General features: G+C 39.4%; 1 protein-coding gene across 2 annotated transcripts in view; it reads left to right on the forward strand.

Moving 5' to 3' along the window:
• Positions 1 to 240: 240 nt before the first annotated feature.
• Positions 241 to 21,138, forward strand: part of CACUL1 (CDK2 associated cullin domain 1) — a 69,682-nt gene continuing 48,784 nt past the window's right edge. Inside the window, exon 1 of one of the 2 annotated variants that reach the window (XM_045068951.1) lies at positions 241 to 1,041. In XM_045068951.1, coding sequence (XP_044924886.1) covers positions 663 to 1,041 — 379 coding nt within the window. In that variant the 5' untranslated portion in view covers positions 241 to 662. The remainder of the gene's footprint in view (positions 1,042 to 21,138) is intronic. The other variant, XM_004751843.3, reaches the window with a different exon arrangement.

Raw genomic sequence — 21,138 nt, forward strand, 5'->3', positions numbered from 1 at the left:
GAGACCCTGTGCGGCGCAAAGACACAGTAAATCCGGCGGGCGTAAGAAAAACACCACGCAAACGGGGCCCTGTGCCGCAGCGAACGCCAGGTTTGGTGCGCATCTTCAGCAGCCGGCCAGATTCCGGTCGCCCTGGTAACCAGACACAGAACGCGCGTGCGCAAACTCCCTTGTCACGTGGGGCCAGCCCGGGGGCGGGACCGACGCCTGCTCCACCCGACCCGGGGCCCCTCCCCTCTCAGTGCGGGTCCAGCCGGGGCGGGCCAAACCTCTGCCCTTTTGCGTGGGGGTGACTTACAGCTCCTGCCCCTTTTTGCTTTGCTTTCTCCTGGCTCATTCCTCGCACCACGTGCCCTCTTGGCCGCTCCCCCAGCTGCCCTTTCCAACAGCCTGTTGGAAGTTGCTGTAAAATGTCGTGAGGGGCGCGGCCGCTTTACGGCTGCCTCTCCCAGGCTAGAGCCCGGGAGCGCCCACCGCCGTCAGCCCTGTCTGTAAGAGTCGGCCCGGCGGAGACGGAGAGACCCGGCGCCCAGCTCCCCTCTCCGCCGCGCCCGTGCCGGCCTCCGGCGATGTGAACTCGAGGAGGCTGCGGTGCCCCCTGGCCCGGGGTTGAGACGGGCGGCAGGTGCCTGTGAGGCGGGCGGGTGCTGGGGGCCTGCAGGATGGAGGAAAGCATGGAAGAGGAGGAGTGGGGCAGCTACGTGGCGATGATGGACGACCAGAACCACAACAACTGGGAGGCCGCGGTGGACGGCTTCCGGCAGCCCCCGCCGCCGCCGCCGCCGCCGCCGCCCCCCCCCTCGTCGATTGCAGCCCCTGCGCGAGAGCCGCCGGGGGGTCAGCTGCTGGCGGTGCCCGCGGCCTCGGTGGACAGGAAAGGCCCTAAGGAGGGGCTCTCGATGGGGCCGCCGCCACCGCCGGAGGCCAATGGGGTGATCATGATGTTGAAGAGCTGCGACACGGCCGCCGCCGTGGCCAAGGCGGCCCCCGCCCCCACCCCCAGCTCCACCATCAACATCAACACCTCCACCTCCAAGTTCTGTGAGTCCAGCCTCTCCCCAGCAGCCTTGGCTTTTCTCCTCCCCACCCGGACGTCGAATCCACCCTTCTCGGCCAGCCCCGCTTCCTTTGTCTCAGGCCTGGGTCTCTCCTCTCCTCCCCGCCTCCCTCCCCACCCCCCCTCGTTCGGTGTCTGCGGCCAGCGCCGGAGCGGCCCTGGCTTCTTGTGTTACCTGGCCTAGAGGAGCAGCCGGGTGCGCACCCAGCCCCAAGTTCTCCTCCAAATGCGATCTTTATCACAGCAGGCTGTCTCGCCACGTTCAGAAGCTCTTTTCTTCCCCGTGCCCCCTTTCAAGTTTCGGCCTCAAACGTGAGGAGAAAATAAGGCCGTCTGAGTTTCGTTCGGGAGAGTCTTTTATTTATTTATTTATTTATTTTTTTGGTGACCAGATTGAAATCTGGCAATTGTGTTCTTGTGCTTTTACCTTGTCTGCGTTAACCAACTCAGAAATTAGAAAGTTGACCAATATCTGCACCTCGTTCTTTCCCTTCTAAAGTGTGCACGTTCTGCGTTCTGATAGAGAAATGTATGAGTTGTTTCTTGGATAACACCAGTGCGGTGGGAGGGACGTCCCGTTTTGAGGCCAATAACGTATAAAATAACTTTTCAAAGCTTACATTCATAATAAGCCATTTACTGTGTCCAAGTCCAAGATTATGTTGAATATTGAACTTTATGTTAGTGATCTGCCTTGCCTTAATGCTCAGTTTCGAGCAGAAAGATTGAAGACTAAAATCTTTTGTAATTTTGTCCCCTAACCAGGAGGTATGGTTCTATAGCTAGGGAAAATAAATGCTTTTGCTTTGAGTGGGGTTTTTTTTGGAAGTGGTGGCAGTGGTGAAAAGTGACCATGGCAGCCAGATTTTAGTCTCCTATTAATAACTGCAGGTTTTGAATAGCATCTGGTAAAGCAACTGGAGATTTCATTTCTAGTTACTAATTTTATCAAGCGGTACCAGTAATTGTCCAATTAGCTGTGCGGAGGAAATATCTGCCTTGGTTCAGATATACAATTACAGCCTTACACTTTTGTTTTTTTTGGTGGGGACAAGCACATAATCTAATTTATTTGCCTTCAATATAAAGCTTTCCTCAAGGATATTCATGTGTAGGTATGATTGGTAATCGGGTCTAATTTTTTTTTGTATCATGCATATGTGAGAATAATATAGTTTGTGTACTGAAGTCTGTATAGTGAAACCAGGCTTTGAATACAGTGGCTGGCTGACTCTTCTAAATTCTGACCAGAGCTTGTTTTAGTGCTTACACGGTTCATTTGAAGAGTTCAGAAAATACCATGAAGTTAAGAGCAGAAACCAGTGAAATTAGGAACAACAGATTTGCTGAACCAAAAGATTGTTCTTTGAGGATTAATAAGATACGCTTCTGATAAGATCAAGAAAAAAGATGCAAATATAATTAAGGAGAAAATGGGAAATAACTACAAGTATGAGAATTTTAAAAAGGATTTTATGAAAAAAAATTTTATGAACTATAGGCTAATATGAGAGCCTAGATGAAAAGTATAAATTCTTAGAAAAATACGAACAAAGTTGGTATCAGAAGAAACGGATAACTTGAGCTTAATATTTAACAAACTGAAATGGTAAAGACCTCCCCTTTCAGAAATTGTAACGAGATCGGTGAGTTGCATTGAATTTTAAATAATAATTTGTTTTTACAAGTCGTTCTGGGACATAGGGAAACAAAAAGATGGCTAGCTCAATTTATAAGGTTAGTGTTAGTGAAATCTTGATTTTAAACCTAGATAAGGACAGTATGAGAAAGTTACAGATCTGTTTCAGTTATTAACATAGGTATGAAAATCCTCCTTCATGTCTGTGTTAAATTGTGATCCGTGGAGTTTAAGAATGTGGATATGATTCAACATCTGTTTACTATTAATTTATCACTTTAAGAGACTCAAGGAGAAAAATCTTGAATCTCTTGATACCATAAAAATATTTGATAAAATCCAACAACGATATATGATAAAAACTCTTAGCAAGTTTGGAATATGAGATAACTGATTAAGGTCATTACCAAAAACCTACAGCAAATAATAATACTTAATGTAGAAATTTTAGATACATTCATTTTAAGATTACTAACAATGATGCCCTCTATCACTGTTTTTTAACATGGTAAAAAAAAGTCCTGGCTGACATTACAAAGGGAAAAAATAAGAAATACAAGGATATGAAGGGAAGCGTAAGAACTAATTATTTGCAGATATTGGTCACTTACCTAGAAGAACCATTAGAATCCAGAGAAACTATTACAACTAGTAAGAGTTTCGCATGGTTACTGGATTGAAGATCAAACTATAAGAATTAGTAGCATTTACTACATAAGCTATAACCAACTAGGAAAGGTAATCAAAAGTAAATATTGTAAAAAATAAGAACATCAAAACTGTAAAGTCTCTAGGAATTAACACAAGCATACTTAAAAATTTTAAGAAGAAAACTTTAAAACTTTAATAAAGAATAGAAGAGGATCTAAGGAGAAACTTTCCATGTTCTTGGGATATATTTATTATTATGAGTGTCAGTTTTCTCCATTTTAATCTATAAATTCGATTAAACTACCATCAAAATTCCAGTTGGTCTTACAAACTTAGTAACCTAAATCTAAAATTCGTATGGCAAATGGGATAAAATTTGTGAATAGCTAAAGCAGTATTAAATATTTGTGTTGGTGGAGCTTGGTTTATCAGAAATTAAGATACTGTTTCAAGGCTATAGTAATAAAAACTATAGTGTAAGTACATGAGCAGAAAAGTAGACTTGCGGAACAAATAGGAGAGACTTACCCATATGTGTTCAGGAACTTAAGGGTGGCATCATAAATCACTGGAGAAAGGAGTCATGTTGGGAAGAGTGGCTCACTACGTGGAGGAAAAAAACAAACCTTAGCTATAGATAGGATGGGTTATGGATAAGTTAAAAAGACCTAAATGTAAGAAAAAATATTGACATAAGAATTCTTGAAGGAGCTCTTTCTTTAAGAGATAAGGACTCCCAAAGCTTCAACAATTTATAAAAGTAAAAACTAATGACTTTGATTATATAAAAATTAAAGCTTTTTATTCAGTGAAAGACAAGAATGAGAGAAGATATTTGCAGTGCTCAAAATTGATAAGGGATTAATATGTAGATCAGACAAGGAACTACACATCAGGAGAGGGCAGCAACCTCTAGAAAAATAGTCAAAGGTTATTCATAAGTAGGTTGCAGAATAGTAAATCTTAACATGCATAGAAAGAGGTATTTGCAATTATTAAGTAATCAGAGGCAGGCAAGTTAAGAGAGTAGTAATGTCTTTTCCCACCTGCTAGGTTGGCAAAAAGTAGAAAGCTGGATGGCACCAAGTGTGGGTGGGGATACAGGATTTGCTGGTTGAACCAACAATATATGGACCTGTGAGGTGTCCAGATGCCCACAGTCTCTGTGGACCAGATAATGAGAGATAGCTGGAGTGTTGACGAAGCCCTGAGCTATGACAGTCACAAAGTGTGTTTCTGGACTGTAAGATGAGAACAGCTTCTAGTGGTATGTTTTTGGAATAGGTTAAAAAAAAAAAAAAAAAAGCATTTCTTAGCTTGATGGATGCATATGAGGTACCAGGGATTGTGTTGATTTGTCCCAATAGAGAGTTTATCTGGAACAACTACCGTTGGAGTCACTACTTAATTTGGTTTACTTTAATCCACAGTCAATCACCAAGATCCAAGTCTTCTGCACTGGCTGCAGTAGGCTAGTGAAACAGCATGTCTTTCTGACAGTCCCCATCCTGCCATCTTTTAAGTCTTTGGAGTTGGTATTATCCTCTCCAGTTTCCACAGAGATGTACAGTTGCTTTGGATTTATTATTTTGTTAGGAAAGAGCACATCTAGGACATTTTAGTTGCCCCCCCTTTCTCCCCCCCCACTTAGCCCTTCTTATGCTGTAAACCCTTACTCCATAGTTTAGGGAGACTAACTGTGTTCAGGAACCCGGGGTGGGTCCATGGAATCACTGGGTCCACTGTAAGATGGAGCAAAGCCAAAACACTTCTTTCTCCATGTGCCTTCACAGCTGTTGATCTGACTGGTTTACCACAGTGATGTTCTGGTCCCTAAGGGTTAGCATGGGCTTAGAGCCAGTGTTGAGTAACCCCTAAAAAGCCCAAGTGATTCTGTTTCCCACATGCACTGTCTCCTTATGAAAAGCTGCATGTTCTCTCGGAAAGGCTAGGAGGAAGACTCCCAAGTATTCTCTTGATGAAATTTTGTAGGGTTCTTACTCAGTGGAACCCACTGTTTCCTTTTTTTTTCCAGGGGCTCTAAGTCTTTGAACAAGCTCAGTCTGTGTATTACGTGACATGCCATAATTCTTACATTGTGGCCACTTAAGGCACGCCTCAGTTTGATATACCTAGAGGTTTTTTTTGTTTTTGTTTTCCTTTTTTCTTCTCATCACGTGTATTGCCCACTGTTTTTCCGTAGGACACCATGGTTAGCCACCACCAGGGATCCAAACCATTCTGTTGACAGATCTGGTCCTCTTGCCTTTTATAACCATGCCTACTTTATATCTGAGGATTAACAGCTTCTACTTATCCTTTGTCACTCTGGGAACCCACTGTCCCATTGAAATCAGGGAGCCCTTTTTAATGGCAGTATTGACCATCTTTAACCAGAACTACAAAGGACAGCCACCATAGCAGTTTTCAAGGAAATTAGTACATCCTTCAACAATACATTTAATTCCTTGAGAAAGGGTCTTCTTGGAGAACAATTTAAGTGTGTTGTGTGTAAAGCACTCAGACATTCTGCATAAGGCTGGATTGATTCATTCTGCGTACTAAGGAATATCTGTTGTTTCAACCTCTGCTTCCCTCCCTCGTCCTGTTCATTCTCCTCCTTCCTCTTTTTCCTTTTTGTCCATTTCCTTCTTTCTTGTATACCTTTTCTCCTTTCTCCTCCATTTATATTCAATGAATTGTACCCATTTGAGGCATAAAATTTTATCTAGGATTTGAGCAAGCTAAAAGCTAGCCTGTTACTGTTACTACTGGATGCTGGCAGAAACGGAGACTCCTGGATCAGAGAAAGAAATGTGTTATTCATGGCACAGCAAATAGTTTGAAAATAAGTGTATTTGTATAGGTTTCCCTTTCCCCAGGTCTCCAGAGGCAATAAAGTATGGCCAAGATGGATGCTCCCTTATTGGGTTTGTGTTGCAGCTGAAGAATATTGAACGTGGGGAATCCACTGCTTTTATAGAAAGTAGTAAGCGAGCTTGCTCTTTGTTTAGGGGAAGACATTACCTCATCTTTCAAGGTTACCAGCTATAGGATGGCTCAAGTTCAAGAGCAATTGGTCTGGGCCTTGCAGTCTTAGCACACTCAGCAAGACATGTAGAAGTGCAAGAAGCCCAAGGAAGACTCTCTCCAACAGTAACCACTAAATCAATCAATAGAACATGTTCATCACTGAGATATGTTTTATCTTGCTTTGCTTTTAGTACTCTTGCCCCTAGCCCCTCTGCTTTCTGTTAACTAGGTTTTACTGATAAATGGTATCATCTGTATTATTTTATGCTTGGCTTCTTCACCTTGTTTTTGAGATTCCTACATGTTCTTGCATATTACTACATTTTAGGGCAGAGTTCTGTTTTGGAGGGGATACCACAAATTGTTTATCTGTTCATATGTTGGTGATCATTTGGGTTGTCTCCAATCTCGGTTATGAATAAAGCCGTTTTGAACCATCATGTAGGTTTTGTGTAGACATAGGTTTTCATACAAATACCTGTAAGTGGAATTGCTTGGTCCTATATTGGTTGTATATTTTACTTTATGAGAAACTGCCAGTCTGTTTTTCAGAATAGTTGTATCATTGTACATTCCCATTCAGAATGTATAAAAGTTCCAGTGCTCCACATACTTACTGATATTTATTTATTTTTTAAGATTTTTTTTATTTGACAGAGAGAGAGAAATCACAAGCAGGCAGAGAGACAGGCTGAGAGAAAGGGGGAAGCAGGCTCCCTGCTGAGCAGAGAACCTGATGTGGGGCTCGATCCCAGGACCCTGAGATCATGACCTGAGCTGAAGGCAGAGGATTAAGCTGCTGAGCCACCCAGGCGCCCCCTCACTGATATTTATACCGGGTACATTTCCCATTCTTGGTATTGTAAGGTTTGTTTTAATTTTAGCCACTTTAGAGGAAGAATAATAATTGTGGTTTTATTTTGCATTTCCCTTTTACACATGCTATTGGCTTTTTCATGTGCTTATTGCCCTTTAACGTAATTTTGTTTGTGAGAATCTAAGTTTTTCTTGGGTTGTCTTATTGCAAGGCTTCATCATTAGTTTTAGATTCATATTCTGTGGGATAATATGTATAGTGAATGTTGTATCTGTGACAATGTCCTGTGAAGAACAGAAGTTTTAAGTTTTGGTGAAATCTGACATCAGTTTTTCTTCTATGGTTTGTACTTTTTTTATCCTAAGAAATACTTTCTTTCTTCACAGTTAGGAAGATTTTTTTGCCTATATTTTATTTTAGAAATCTTACGGTTTTAGCTTTTATGTTTAGGTCTATGATCTAAGTTATGAGTTGAACCTGTGTGTAGTATTATAATATGTATAATAAGGATTGAAGTTTTTTTTTAACCTTTATATGGATTTCCAGTTGTTTCAGCACCATTTATTGAAAAGATTATCCTTTCCTCACTGAGTCACTTTTTTTTTTTAAAGATCTTATTTATTTATTTGACAGAGATCACAAGTAGGCAGAGAGGCAGGCAGAGAGAGGTTGGAAGCAGGCTCCCTGTTGAGCAGAGTGTCTGATGTGGGGCTGGATCCCAGGACCCTGAGATGATGACCTGAGCCAAAGGCAGAGGCTTAACCCACAGAGCACCCAGGTGCTCCTACTTTGGCAACTTTGTTGAAAAATAACTGACCATATATGTGGGGGGTCCAAAGTCCATTAATCTGTTGGTGTATCATATTTAGGATTGTTCTGTCTTCTTAATGAATTGGTTGCTTGATCATTGTAGAATATCTTTATTCATCTTTGGTAATAGTCCTTACTCTGGTAATAGTCCTTACTCTGAAGGCTGCTTTTTTTTTTTTTTTTTAAATAAAACATCCTTATTTTATTATTTGCATAATACATCTTTTCCTATTTTATTTTAATGTATCTGTGTATTTAAAGTGTATTTCTTGTATACAGTATATGATTTTGTTTTGCGTTTCTAAGTCTAGTCTGACAACCTCTGCCATTTATTTATTTATTTTTAAGGATTTTATTTATTTATTTGACAGAGAGAGACACAGCGAGAGAGGGGACATAAGCAGGGGGAGTGAGAGAGGGAGAAGCAGGCTTTTTGCTGAGCAGGGAGCCCAATGCAGGGCTCAATCCCAGGACTCCGGGATCATGACTCAAGCTGAAGGCAGATGTTTAATGACTGAGACACACAGGCACCCCACCTTTGCTTTTTCTTTCTTTCTTTTTTTTTTTTTAAGATTATATTCATTTTGAGAGAGCATGCAAGCATGCACGCGAGTTGGGGGAGAGGCAGAGGCAGAGGGAGAGAGGAAATCTCCAGCAGGCTCCATACATAGTATGACCTGGAGTTTAATGGCATGACCCTGAGATCATGACCTGAGCCGAAATCAAGAGTTGAATGCTTAACCAGCTCAGCCATTCAGGTGTCCCAATCTCTGCCTTTTAACTGGAGCATTTGGACCATTTACATTTAATGTAATTAACAATGTGGTAGGGTTTAAATCTACTGTCTTCTGATTTGTTTTGTCTTTGTCCTTTCTGCTCTTTTCTTTTTCTTAAATTTCCTCTTTTCCCATCTTCTTTTTGATTAATTTTTATGATTCATGTTTGTCTTCAGTTTGGCTTATTAGCATGCCCCCCTTTTTTTTTCTTTTTAGTGCTTATTTTAGTATTTACGATATGAAAATTAAGCGCATCACAATGTACTTTCAAGTATTGACCACTTCACATATAATGTAACAATCTTATATCAGTATACTTCATTCCTCCCTCCTGTCCTTTATGCTGCATTGCCATTGTCATAATGGTACTTCTAAGTATAACAAGCATCAAATATACAGTTATTAGCTTTGTTTGAAATATCCATTTATCTTAAAAAAAATTGAGGTGAAATTCATGTAACATAAAATTCATCATTTTAAAGTGAACCATTTGGTGGCATTTAGTACATTCAGTGTTGTGCAACAATCCCTTTATCTGGTTCTAAAGCATTTTCATCACCTTAAAATAACATCTGGTACCTGTTAAGCAGTTACTCTCTATTCCTGCCTCCCCCTGCCTGTGGCGTCCAGCAACTTGCTTTCTGTCCCTATGGATGCACCTATTCTGGATATTCATATGGATGGAATCATGTGTGAAATTTGTCTTACGTAATCAAAAACTGGAAAATAATTCTTTTTTTGTTTACTCAGAGTTACTGTTTCTGTAACTTTTTATTCCTTTGTTTAGACCGGAGTTTTCACCTCTTATTTTTCTTCTGTCTTGAGAATGTACATTGATATTTCTTACAGTACAGTCCTTTTGGCCTTGAATTTATTCAACTTTCATTTGTCTGCAAGAATATTTTACCTTCATTTTCTAAGGCTATTTTTGCTGGATATAGAATTCTAGATGGGCAGTCTTTGTTTTGTTTTTTCAACACTTTAAAGATGTTTTTCCTTTGACTTCTGGCCTGCCTTTTTTCTTATAATACATGTCCATATAGTCTTATCTTTGTTCCTCTCTCTAACTTGTCCTATTTTTCGGGCCACTCTGAGGATTTTCATTTATGGATTAAGTTTTCAGCAGTTTGATTGTTATGTTTCTTGGGGTAGGGTTTTCTTTAGGTTTATTTTTATTGTCCATTGAGCTTCTTGGATTTGTAAGTTTTTAGAATTTGTCAAATTTAGAGCATTATTGTTCATCATATATATACTTAATTATAGTTAATGTTGTATAATTACATCAATACATAATCATAATTATGTAATTGTAACAATACTACAATTATATATAATCTTAAAAAAACTTTACCACTCACCTCTTGGTTACTAATGTGTTAGACCACTTATTATTGTACCCTAAATCACTAAGGTTCTGTTCATTATCTTTTTCAGTTCCTTGATACATTTTCTTCTCTGTTACTCTTGCTTTTATTCAGCAGGAGTTCTAGCTGTTGTTGTTGTTGTTTTTAAAAGATTTTATTTATTTATTTGACAGACAAAGATCACAAGTAGGCAGAGAGGCATGCAGAGAGAGGAGGAAGCAGGATCCCCGAGGAGCAGAGAGCCCGATGTGGGGCTCGATCCCAGGACCCTGGGATCATGACCTGAGCCGAAGGCAGAGGCTTTAACCCACTGAGCTACCCAGGCGCCCCGAGTTCCAGCTGTTTTTAATGTTGGCTCTCATTGAGTCCAGGTTTCAGTCAGTTAACTGAGCAAACTGTTACAACCATATCTAGTTCCTTGAGGTAGTACAGTAAATAATCTTTAGTAAGTATATTCCTTTTGATAAGTCTTATCTAAAGTTGTTTCGTTCTTACTCAGTAACCCTAGAATCTGATCCTACCTGCATTCTCTAGGTTTTTGTCAACAAGGTGTTAAAGTCTTTGAAGTCTTAAAGTCTTCTGAAGTCTCTAGTTTTTTTGGAATGTAAGCTGACTCCTGTTGGTTTAAATTTGGTACTTGTTATCCTAGGAAATCTGATTTGCTTGGAAGTTTAGGGTCAGTGAGGGCTGCTTGCAGGTAAGGCATGAGGAGATATTTTCACAGAGTCTTTACTTAGGTAAAGACTAGCGTCATGTTGTGGAGGAAGGGTACTTCTTAGGCAGGGAAAGCTCAGTGACTTTTGTGAGGTCAGGGTTCCCAGATGATCAGACTCCACCAAGCTGGTCCCATTTCAGGTCTCAAGGTCCTACTGTTCTACAGTCAGTATCCTTTCAGTTAAAAGATTTATCTAAGCTTTGAATTATTTTAGTATGGTAATTGTTTAACTTGCACAATCATTCTCTTTCTCATTTTTGGGCTATGTCAACCCTGTGCCTATAAGAACTAAGAGATTATTTTTATTTTTATTTTTTAAAATTTTTTTAAAAAGATTCATTTATTTATTTGACAGAGAGAGAGATCACAAATAGGCAGAGAGAGAGAGGAGAGGAAGCAGGCTTCCCACCGAGCAGAGAGCTTGACGCAGGGCTCGATCCCAGAACCTTGGGATCGTGACCTGAGCCGAAGGCAGAGGCTTTAACCCACTGAGCCACCCCAGTGCTCCTAAGAGATTCTTTTAATGACAGTCATGGATGCTCTTTAGTCTTTGTTCATTGAGCTAATCATTTTCTCAAAGTTTTCACCTGTTAACAGAATCAGACAGCCCTTCATAGTCTTTGTTTCTCATTTCCATCCTAACTTCCATGTTGTTTCAGAACAGTCTGCCATGTTGTTTCCTCAAGAAGAACTTTATTCTGGGTCAGTGCAGGTGATAATTTGGGTACCTCTTTGCTGCTTCCTGCCGTGTACTGTTGCATTGTGTTATCTGATGTTGGCACTGCCATCATTGCCTCTAAATCCAACTAGATTGGTAAACCAAAGCCAGCTTCCTGGCTTTAGAGAATGTGCCCTGTCACTACTTCAGTATTTTATTGATTATAGTTCAGTGCAAGAAATCACTCTAGATACCCAAAGCAAGAAGATATTTAATACTGGAAATTAGGTCCTCTAAACATTGTTGAAAGGTTGGAGGTGTAGAAGTCGGTGAGGTGGCTCCATTCAAGCTGAGGGCAGGCTGCGCCACCACCATCCTGTGTCAGGATGCGTCGCTCACCTCTGAAGTGGATCACTAGACACTGGTGCTTGAAGTTTTTTAACTTTACTTGGCAGAATCATAAGCCATAATAATATGCTTTGTCTCACTTTGACCTTCCAAATTCCACTCAAATGTGTCTCATTGGTGGAATCTAATTTGGGAAGTGTAATTAGCTCAGCTTTCCATTCTGCATTGGTTAGCTTTCTATGATGGTAACCCCCAAATAACCCCCAAATCTCAGGAGCTTATGGAACAACATAGGTTTACTCTTGTTCATGTTATATTCGTTGTTGACAGTTGCTTGTGGCTTTTCACGTGTCATCTCATTCTCAAGAGCAGCTCTTTTCAGGGTCCTGTCACTCTTGGCAGAGGCAAACAGAAGAGAGTGGACAGAAGCACTAAATGGCTTTTAAAGCTTTTGCTCAGATGTAGCACATGTTACAGCTGCTCATATTGCAAATATATTAAACAGAATAGAATGGTTTCCTGTCACGGTGTATTGAGGATGGAGGCAGGTGGGACTAGGGTATGAGGATAAAGGGCAATGAGTGGATCGAGACAGGGAGGGTGTGTGTGTTGGGGGGGGCGGATCTTGCATTAACTGATACTGTGCCATGATCTCCAGAAAATTATTGACCAGTGCACCAAAAGTTTCTCTTCTTCAGATGAAGAAAAGTTTCATGGGATTTTAAATGGGATTTGAATTCCATGAAATTATTCTGTTTTTTAAAATTAATGATTAAAAAAGGTGTTAAAGTTGACTTTTGAATTAAATGAAAGTGTTAACTGATTTTGGTAAATCCTGCCCTTTACATCTGCCAGTTTCCAGATTGGCTGATCCTTTTACAAGTGTATCAGTTAATGCATTCAGGTCTTAAAATATGCACTGTTTGTAGCATCTGTGGTGGTTTGGTATCTTCTTGCCTTCCAGCTTAGTGGAGTTGTGCTGCAGTAAGTGACACTATGATATTGATTAATGGGCTGAATTTCAGGGTCTCATTGGGAATCTTGTCTTGCTGTTTTTTGACACGTTATTGTACAAAGTGACGTCAGTGAAGCTTTAAGAGAAAGCCATAGTAATGTTTATATAAGGCCCAGTCCCAAATCCCTAAAGGAATGAATGCTGCTTATTTCTTCTTTAAACTGTAACTCTGAGCTGTAGACCATATGTAATCACATGGTAAACTGTTAAATACTATATAAAAATTATTGTGGATAGCCTTTTGTAACACTTCTTAGCAGGACAAACTGGCCTTCTGTTTTTCTTCCTACTTTTATAGTCATTTGGCTATTAATCTCTATAGATAGAGTTATAGATCCCATAATTTGTAGATGCAGTTGTGCTGACCAGACATCTGAATGGTATTTTATCCCATAGATATTTATTTAGGGTCTTCTGTATGCCAGGGTAGTATTTTAGACTCTGGTGATGAGACAGAGTTTAGTGTAGGAGATGATGAGAGATAATTATGATATGATTAAGTGCTGTAGTAAAGCTGTGTAAGTACATGGTAGAGGAAAAAGAGAATCTTTTTATGAAAATGAATGAAAGCTTTTCAGAAGAGGGGCCCTTGGGTGGCGCAGTGGGTCGGGCCTCAGGCTCTTAGTTTCAGTTCTGGTCACGACTGTGGGGTTGTGGGATTGGGCCCTACGTCCCGCTCTGTGCAGAGTCTCCTGGGGTTTCTGTCTCCTTCTGACCCACTCTGCACTGTCACACTCTCTCTCTTTCAAATAAATAAATATTAAGAAAAAATAAGTTTATCAGGAGGATTGAGGAGGTGGGACTGGGTTCAAAGAAACTTCCTTTGCAGAGGGGGTATTCTGTGCCTAATACCCAGAGCTGACATTGTTGGAACACGGGGTATGCAGATCAAGTGGTGCAAATTAAACACAGATAGAAAGGTGTGTAGTGAGGGACATGTCATGTTAGGGGCAGGACTTTCTTCTGTAGGAATAGGAATAACTGAAGGGTATTAGGGGAGCTACCTTGGCAAATATGTCTTATTTTGTTAATTTAGCTTGGAAAGGATCATGAATGGAAGCCTGGAGACGAGTTAGGGGGTTGTAATTGTTGTAGTCCAGACAAGAGATGATGACCTGAATAAATAAAGCATTGGAAGAGGTCATGTCTCAGATTTTGGAAATATTTGGGACTAGGATCTACAAAATTTGGGGGTGAAGGAGGGAGGATACAGATCATAGGGGTGTGTGTGTGTGTGTGTGTGTGTGTGTGTGTGTGTCTTTTTTAAGGTCTACGGAATAGTAATGTAGAGAGGTCTAGTGGCCAGTTGGTGAACTCTGAGCTTTCTCATTCCCCGTGACTTATTGGAAATACTAAAACAAAAATGTCTTCTCACTAGATTTTTTTCCTCTTTCTGAGGGCTTGAAATTTACCAAACTCTTTGGCTTTAAAACAACACAATTTTTTTTTTTTTAAAAATACAGGTTTATAATTTATAAACTCAAATTGTATGAAAAAATACATAATGAAAATCAGTGGTTCCCTCCCCTGCCCTTTCCTATTCCTGGACCTGTAACCCAGAGTCAGTCACTTAGCATTTATTTAGCTGAGTTCGTTTAGCTGTTTCTTCTAGTATTTATCCACACACTTCAGTGTATTAATGTTGTTATTGCTTGATTTATCACTTGTATATGATCAGTTGACTTCCAGTTACTAATATGAGGTTTTAGTTCCTTTATACCTCTACCTACCTTACCTCTTCAGTTCTTTCAATATCACAACTTTTTGTTCATTTAATAAACCATCCTTACATTATGACTCTCTAAATAATTCACCAGAAGGCCAGAAGTGCACTCAGATTCCATTTTCTTTCACATAGATCTTTGTTATTAGTTGCTTTGTGTGTACTTACATCATTTTTGTTAAACTTATTTTTAAAACCTCAATGGCTTCATCAGATCCACCATATTTCTGTCACTGGTGTTTAAAAAATGTCCAGTTAGGGGTGCCTGGATGACTCAGTGGGTTAAGCCTCTGCCTTCAGCTAAGGTTAGGATCTCTTTCTGCTCAGCCTGTTCTCTGTCCCCACCCCTTGCCTCTCTGCCTGCCTTTCTGCCTGCTTGTGAAACTCTTTCTCTGTCAAATAAATAAATAAAATCTTTAAAAAAAATGCCCAGTTAATCAGCATTTTCTTTTTGTCTTGAAGTTGTTAATCTTTTTCTCTTTATTCCTTACAGCCACTACACAGTTGCCTTGCAGGGGCTTCCTAAATAGTTGGAATGATTGCTACTTGATGTCTTCCTTTTTATTGTTTTCCTGTGTGTGTGTGTGTCTGTGTGTGCACGTGCACACGTGTGTGTGTATAGAACATACCTTCTAGTAGCTTCCTGAGAAAATTTTAGTATATTATAAAGTTTCAGGTTTCTCTTTCTAAAATTTTTGCCTTCACCAATTGACAGTTGAGTATAGAATTAATATTTTTTTAAAGATTTTATTTATTTATTGGGTATAGAATTATTAAGTAAAAACTTTTCCTTGGAATTTTTTGTGTTGCTTCATTGACTTTAAGCTTGCAGTATTCCACTGGGGCATTCAGGTGTCATTTTAATTTTTGTTCTTTGTATGTGGCCTTTTCTCTCTTTGAAAAAATTTCTGAGATATTTTCTTATATCAATGTGTCAATACTTTTTTCCCTTTACATTTTTTTTCTATTCCTTTTTCCTGAAATGATTAGTAGTCAGATGTTGAGTTTCCTGTTTTTGTCTTCTATCAACCACTTTTTGCTATATCCTCTTAATGTTTGGGGAGAATTTCTTAATATTTTCTACGTTTTTTTTTTTAATAGCTGCTATATTTTTATTTTAAGAGCATTTGGATTGCTGCTTTTTCATGGCAGTGGCTTTGATTTTTGTCTTAACCTCTTTAAGGATAATAATTATAGGGTTTTTTTTCCCCAAGCTTTTAAAGTTCTCTTAATTATCTTTTTTTTAAACAGATTTTTTTTTTTTTTTAAGATTTTATTTGATTCAGAGAGATCACATGTAGGCAGAGAGGCAGGCAGAGACAGAGAGGGAAGCAGGCTTCCTGCTCAGCAGAGAGCCCAATGCAGGGCTCGATCTCAGGACCCTGAGATCATGACCTGAGCCAAAGGTAGAGACTTAACCCACCAAGGCACCCAGGCGCCCCCTCTTCCTTTTTCTAAGGGAGGATCTTCCATCTTGGGGGAATGGTGGGGGTAGTAGTTAAGTGGAACAGGAAGTAAAGTACATTTCTCCTGATCCATGGTATCCTAGAATTTATGAGAAGGAGCAGGATTAGATGTTTGAGTGTTTCTTATGTTGATTTTTGGCTTTTACTTAATCCATCGGCCCTGAACTTCATACAGACATGCTTGTGCATGTGCCCCTACCCTCTTTATGTATCTTTGTCTCAGAGTCCCAGCCTTATATCTTTCAGTTTCTATACAGATTCCTTTTTCTTTTTACTGTTTTGTCTACAGATTTTCAGCCAGTCTTCACCTCTCCCCTCCCTACCCCTATTCTCTGCCTCTATTCCACACTCATTGTATCCTGTCTTCAAGCCCTGAACTTCTCTGGATCCTGCAGGGCTAGATTAGCTCACTTACTGGTGTTTCCAACTCAGCACACACTGCCTTGTACTACTATTTCAGTTAAACTTTCCTGGTTTTAAATGTCATGGAGAGATTAACTTGTAGGAAATCAACAACAGACTTTTAAAACTACAGCAGACCTACACTTAGAATGATTTACACCTATGTATTCAGTTGAGCAGATGCTTCCTATATGAATATTAGATTTTGGATTAGTTGGAGTTAGAACTATAATAGATGATAACCCCTTGACTTTTTCATATGTACTGTCATAGCATGTTCACTTTGTCTCAAGTGTGATGTTGTAATTGTAGAATAATAGCTCTCCTGAAGGTATATAGACTTCAGTCTTGCTGTAGGCCCCAGCAGCTGGTTTTCTGAGACAGTAGTGATGGATGTTTGTACCATTACATTTTGTGAAATTGAGAAATGTGTGGATTTTTAAGCAGTAAAACAATAATGAAATGCATTTCCTATATAATTTTTATAGTGTTTTGAGGAAAGAAACATGATATTTGAAGACAAAGCAGGTTATATAGTTTGACATAGTATGTTACAAGCCTTTTGTGGACTAAAATGTTTTCCTTTTGGGGAGAATAGGATAGGATGGGGTAGGAAGCACAGAATCCTTAAACAATGAATTAATGAGGACTTACATGAAATAAAAATAAGATATCAGTGTTACCTGTTTATGTGGGTGTAACTTCATTTTTACATGGAATGATTTTATTTTAAGGTTTTATTTCTTTGTTAGGGAGCACAAGTGGGGTGAGGGGTGGAGGGAGAAGCAGACTTCTTGTTGCCACCGTGTGTCCATCCATCAGTAAAAATCTAGGAAACTTGTGTTGTCCAAAAGATTACCACCTGGTAGAATGCTCCATTCTCTACACCATGTGGGGCTTGATTCCAGGACCCTGGGATCGTGACCTGAGCTAAAGGCAGACTCCCAACTGACTGAGCCATCCAGGTGCCACCATGGAATGATTTCTTAATAATCAATCACAAATAGACATTTTATACTGTCCATGGCATTTAATTGAATTTAATTGAATTAAACCACAAATTCTAAGCTTTCTAAACAAACCAATACCTGAAGCATGCAGCTTTGAAAAGGTTTTTGCCTACTTTAGGACTTAACATTAAGTTAAGTTAATGTTCGTTAACATTAATGAACTTCGTTAGGACTTAACATTAGCCGCTGTCCTCTATTGGCAAATGGAAATACATCTGAAGAGTAGGGGTTTTTGTTTTTTTTTTTTTCCTCCTAGTAAGGAAAAGGATATTTAAGGTATTTGGTGATTTCTTTTTACTTTCTTTTAAGATTTGATTCAGTTTTTAAAATCACTCGTTCTCTTAGGAACAACTAAGTATTACTATCTCTTGTCAGTATTAAGTTATTTTCCTTTTGAGAGAAATAACTCGATTTTTTTTTTTTTTTTTTAGTTAATACCCCATTTATTTACTGGAATATACTAACTCGTTCTGATTCAGATTCTCCTGTTTCTTTTAAAGAAAAGAAACAGAACACCACCTTCACCAGAGGCTTCCCCCATCCCCTAGACTTTGTTCTTGGCCTTCAGCTTCTCTCTGTCCATTATTTGAAAGCATTGTCATCCCCTTGTGCTGTAGAGAATAGAGCATTCTACCAGGTGGTGATATTTTGGACAGCACAAGGTTCCTAGGTTTTTACTGATGGATGGACACACAGTGGCAATAAGAAGTCATAATTTTTTTTTTTTTTTTCCGAGATCACATAGACCAGCCAGAGTTAAATAGAAAACCTAAAGTTTTTTTTCCTAGTACACTCTTTCACCTTATCTGGTTGTAATTAATTATGGTTAATCTAAAAAGTCATTGCTTTTGAAACAACTTGACCTCTTAAATTTGGCTTGATCATTTAATTCATAATTGCCTTTGCTGCATTCTTAAGGAGTCAATTCTGATTGAAGGTGGTGTTCTTGGTGGGAGAAAAGGGATGTGGAAGAGTAGAATGTTAAGGAGTCTTTGATGTGAAAACAGTTCCTAGTTGTTTCTTTAAAAATTTTCTTTGATGCATTGGCACCTGTATTTGACTCTCCCAAGTTGTTCGGGACAAAGCATGTGCTAGCAGTCGAGAACAGAACACACCTGTGATGCTGGCTGTCCTGTGGCTGTCAGACTTCAGCAGGTGTAAGAATCCCCTGGAGGGGCTTGGTAAACAGATTCCTGTATTGTGAATCACTGCCTGCTCCTCCCCAAGTTTCTGATTCAGTAGTTTGGGGTTAGGGCCTGGCATTTGGCATTTACAACAAGTTTCCAGGTGATGCTGATGCTGTTCTGGGTATCCTGATGCTTTGAGAACCACTGATCTAAGGTAATGAGAGGTCTTTGCAGTAGACTAAGTATAGATTAATAATACCTGATATGATTTCTGAATATATCTTCCTCTTATAAACAAAGAAATAACAAAGACATTCAAAGGAAATAGTAGAGCTTCAAAGCCTGGCTTACTTCAGCCTTTGTGAAAAAAAAATACACTTTAAGCTTTAATTCCAGAATGACTAATAAGTGGTATGCTGTCAGCTGTTTTTATAGTAAGGATTTATTTTGATTTTCATTAACTTAATTTATTTCACATATGTTATTGAGTACTTTACCATGTGCTAGGCACTGTTCGGAGTTGGGACTCGAGTAGTAAATTTCTCCTCTGGGGGCTTATGTGTTATTTGAGGGAGATCAATAATAAATGTCAAGTTTTGATAAATTACTTGAATTACTTGAATAAAAAAGTATGAGAGTTGAACATATTAACTCCTATATTATTAACTCCTGGTATAAGTTATATATTTCTAATAGTTTCTTATTTATTAGTAACCTGCTAATATTTCTTGAACCTTAGATTTCAACTATTCCATGTGTTTTAGACTTTTATTTCAGTTTATTTTAGTGAAAGGTCATTTAAACAGCTCTCTCAGTAAGGGTTAGACTGCGTGAACTTGTTATCTTATGTGTTCCTAGTTTTAAGTCTTGTGGCCAGCACTAGGGTTTTTACATATTTTGAACTTCACTGTCTCCAGAGAGCACTGCATGCTTCAGTTCTTTGAAGTGTTCATTGCTTTACTCATTTGGGTTCCTGGCCTAGGCTTGTTGGCTTTTGAGTTTTATAGCACCTTCTTTAAACTTCTGAAAAGAAGTGCATTATTTTCAGCTGGAAAATCTAACCTAGATAGAATTTAGTATTATTTTTTAAGCTTTTATTTATTTGAGAGAGAGAGAGAGAGAGAACGAGGGGTGGGGAAGGCAGGCAGAGGGAGAGAGAAGCAGACTCCCTACTGAGCAGGGGAGCCCTATGTGGGGCTTGGTCCCATGACCCTGGGATTAATACCTGAGCGGAAGGCAGATGCATAATGGACTGAGCCACCCAGGTGCTCCCCAGAGTTAGTAATTTAATGGTAATTTCTTTTTTGTTTAGTTCCCATACTTTGTATTTTTTTTTTGGCAGTCTGTACTTTCTTGTGGACAAAGTTAAAAGTGATTGACTGCATTTCTCCAACAAGAAGATCTAGTTTTAAAATTGAGGACTACATACCACACAATTCACAGACATGCTTTGTATATATGTGTATATATTTTTCAATCAGGGGTGGATTGAGATTAGCAGGGAGATAACAGATACCTTAAAGTTTATGGGATTGTTATTTTAGTGTTGCCTGCAGATTATGACTGCAGGTGTGAAGAACCTTCCTGATCTTTGGCTGAGAGTATATACCAATGTTTGTTCATTCTTCGGACTACCTCCAGTTCCTCTGATACTTGTCTGTATTCTGTTCTTTTACTACAATGGTGAAGATTGGCTGGTTTCCTAGAAGAAAGTTATATTAGCTAATATCTTAGTCCATTCAAGCTGTTACAACATGTCAGAGGCTGAGTGGCTTATAAACAGCAGAAACTTATTTTACATAGCTCTGGAGGCTGGGAAGTCAAGGCGAAGGTGCTGGCAAATTCAGTCTGGCAAGGGCCTGCTTCGTGGTTCATAGTAGACTGTCTTCTTACTGTGTCTTTACATGGTATAAGGGGCAAGGAAGCTCTCTGGGGGCACTAACTCTCTTCATAAGGATCTCACTCTCATGACCTAATCACATCCCAAAGGCCAAACCCAGCACCATCACACTGGAGGTTGAGATTTCACCATACGAATTTTGGAGGAAGGGACACAAATATTCAGTTTACTACAACAGCTGTCATTTAAGGTCAACTGAATTGGTTACTTACGTGCTTCTTTCTCATGCCAAATACATGTAGAAATAGATTTTTATTGTATTTGTATTTGGAAATGTAGAGTGGAAATAGATATGACTTTTTTGATATGGAAATAGGCTTTAAGATTTTCCATGATCATGGCTTTTTCATTTTGGTTTTAAATTCTCTTTTTAAAGATATGTAAAAGCAGAACATTAAAACAAAAACATGCCACATGAAAGACACCTGAGAGGCATCAGCAATGACCACTTCTGTAGCGGACTCCGTTCTGTACTTAACAGCTGCACGACTTTACATTTTAGCTTCTTTTCCCTCCTTTGTATCTTTGACTTGGTAATTTGCTGAGGTGTAGAGCCTGTGCTGGAGAAGTGGGAGCGCTCCCCACCTGTAACAGAGGTGGAGTTCATTGAAAGCAGCAGTCGGGGTG

This window comes from Mustela putorius, unplaced genomic scaffold (genome assembly GCF_011764305.1).
Source record: "Mustela putorius furo isolate JIRA1106 unplaced genomic scaffold, ASM1176430v1.1 tig00003909_pilon_pilon_pilon, whole genome shotgun sequence".
In the NCBI taxonomy this organism is placed as follows: domain Eukaryota; kingdom Metazoa; phylum Chordata; class Mammalia; order Carnivora; family Mustelidae; genus Mustela; species Mustela putorius.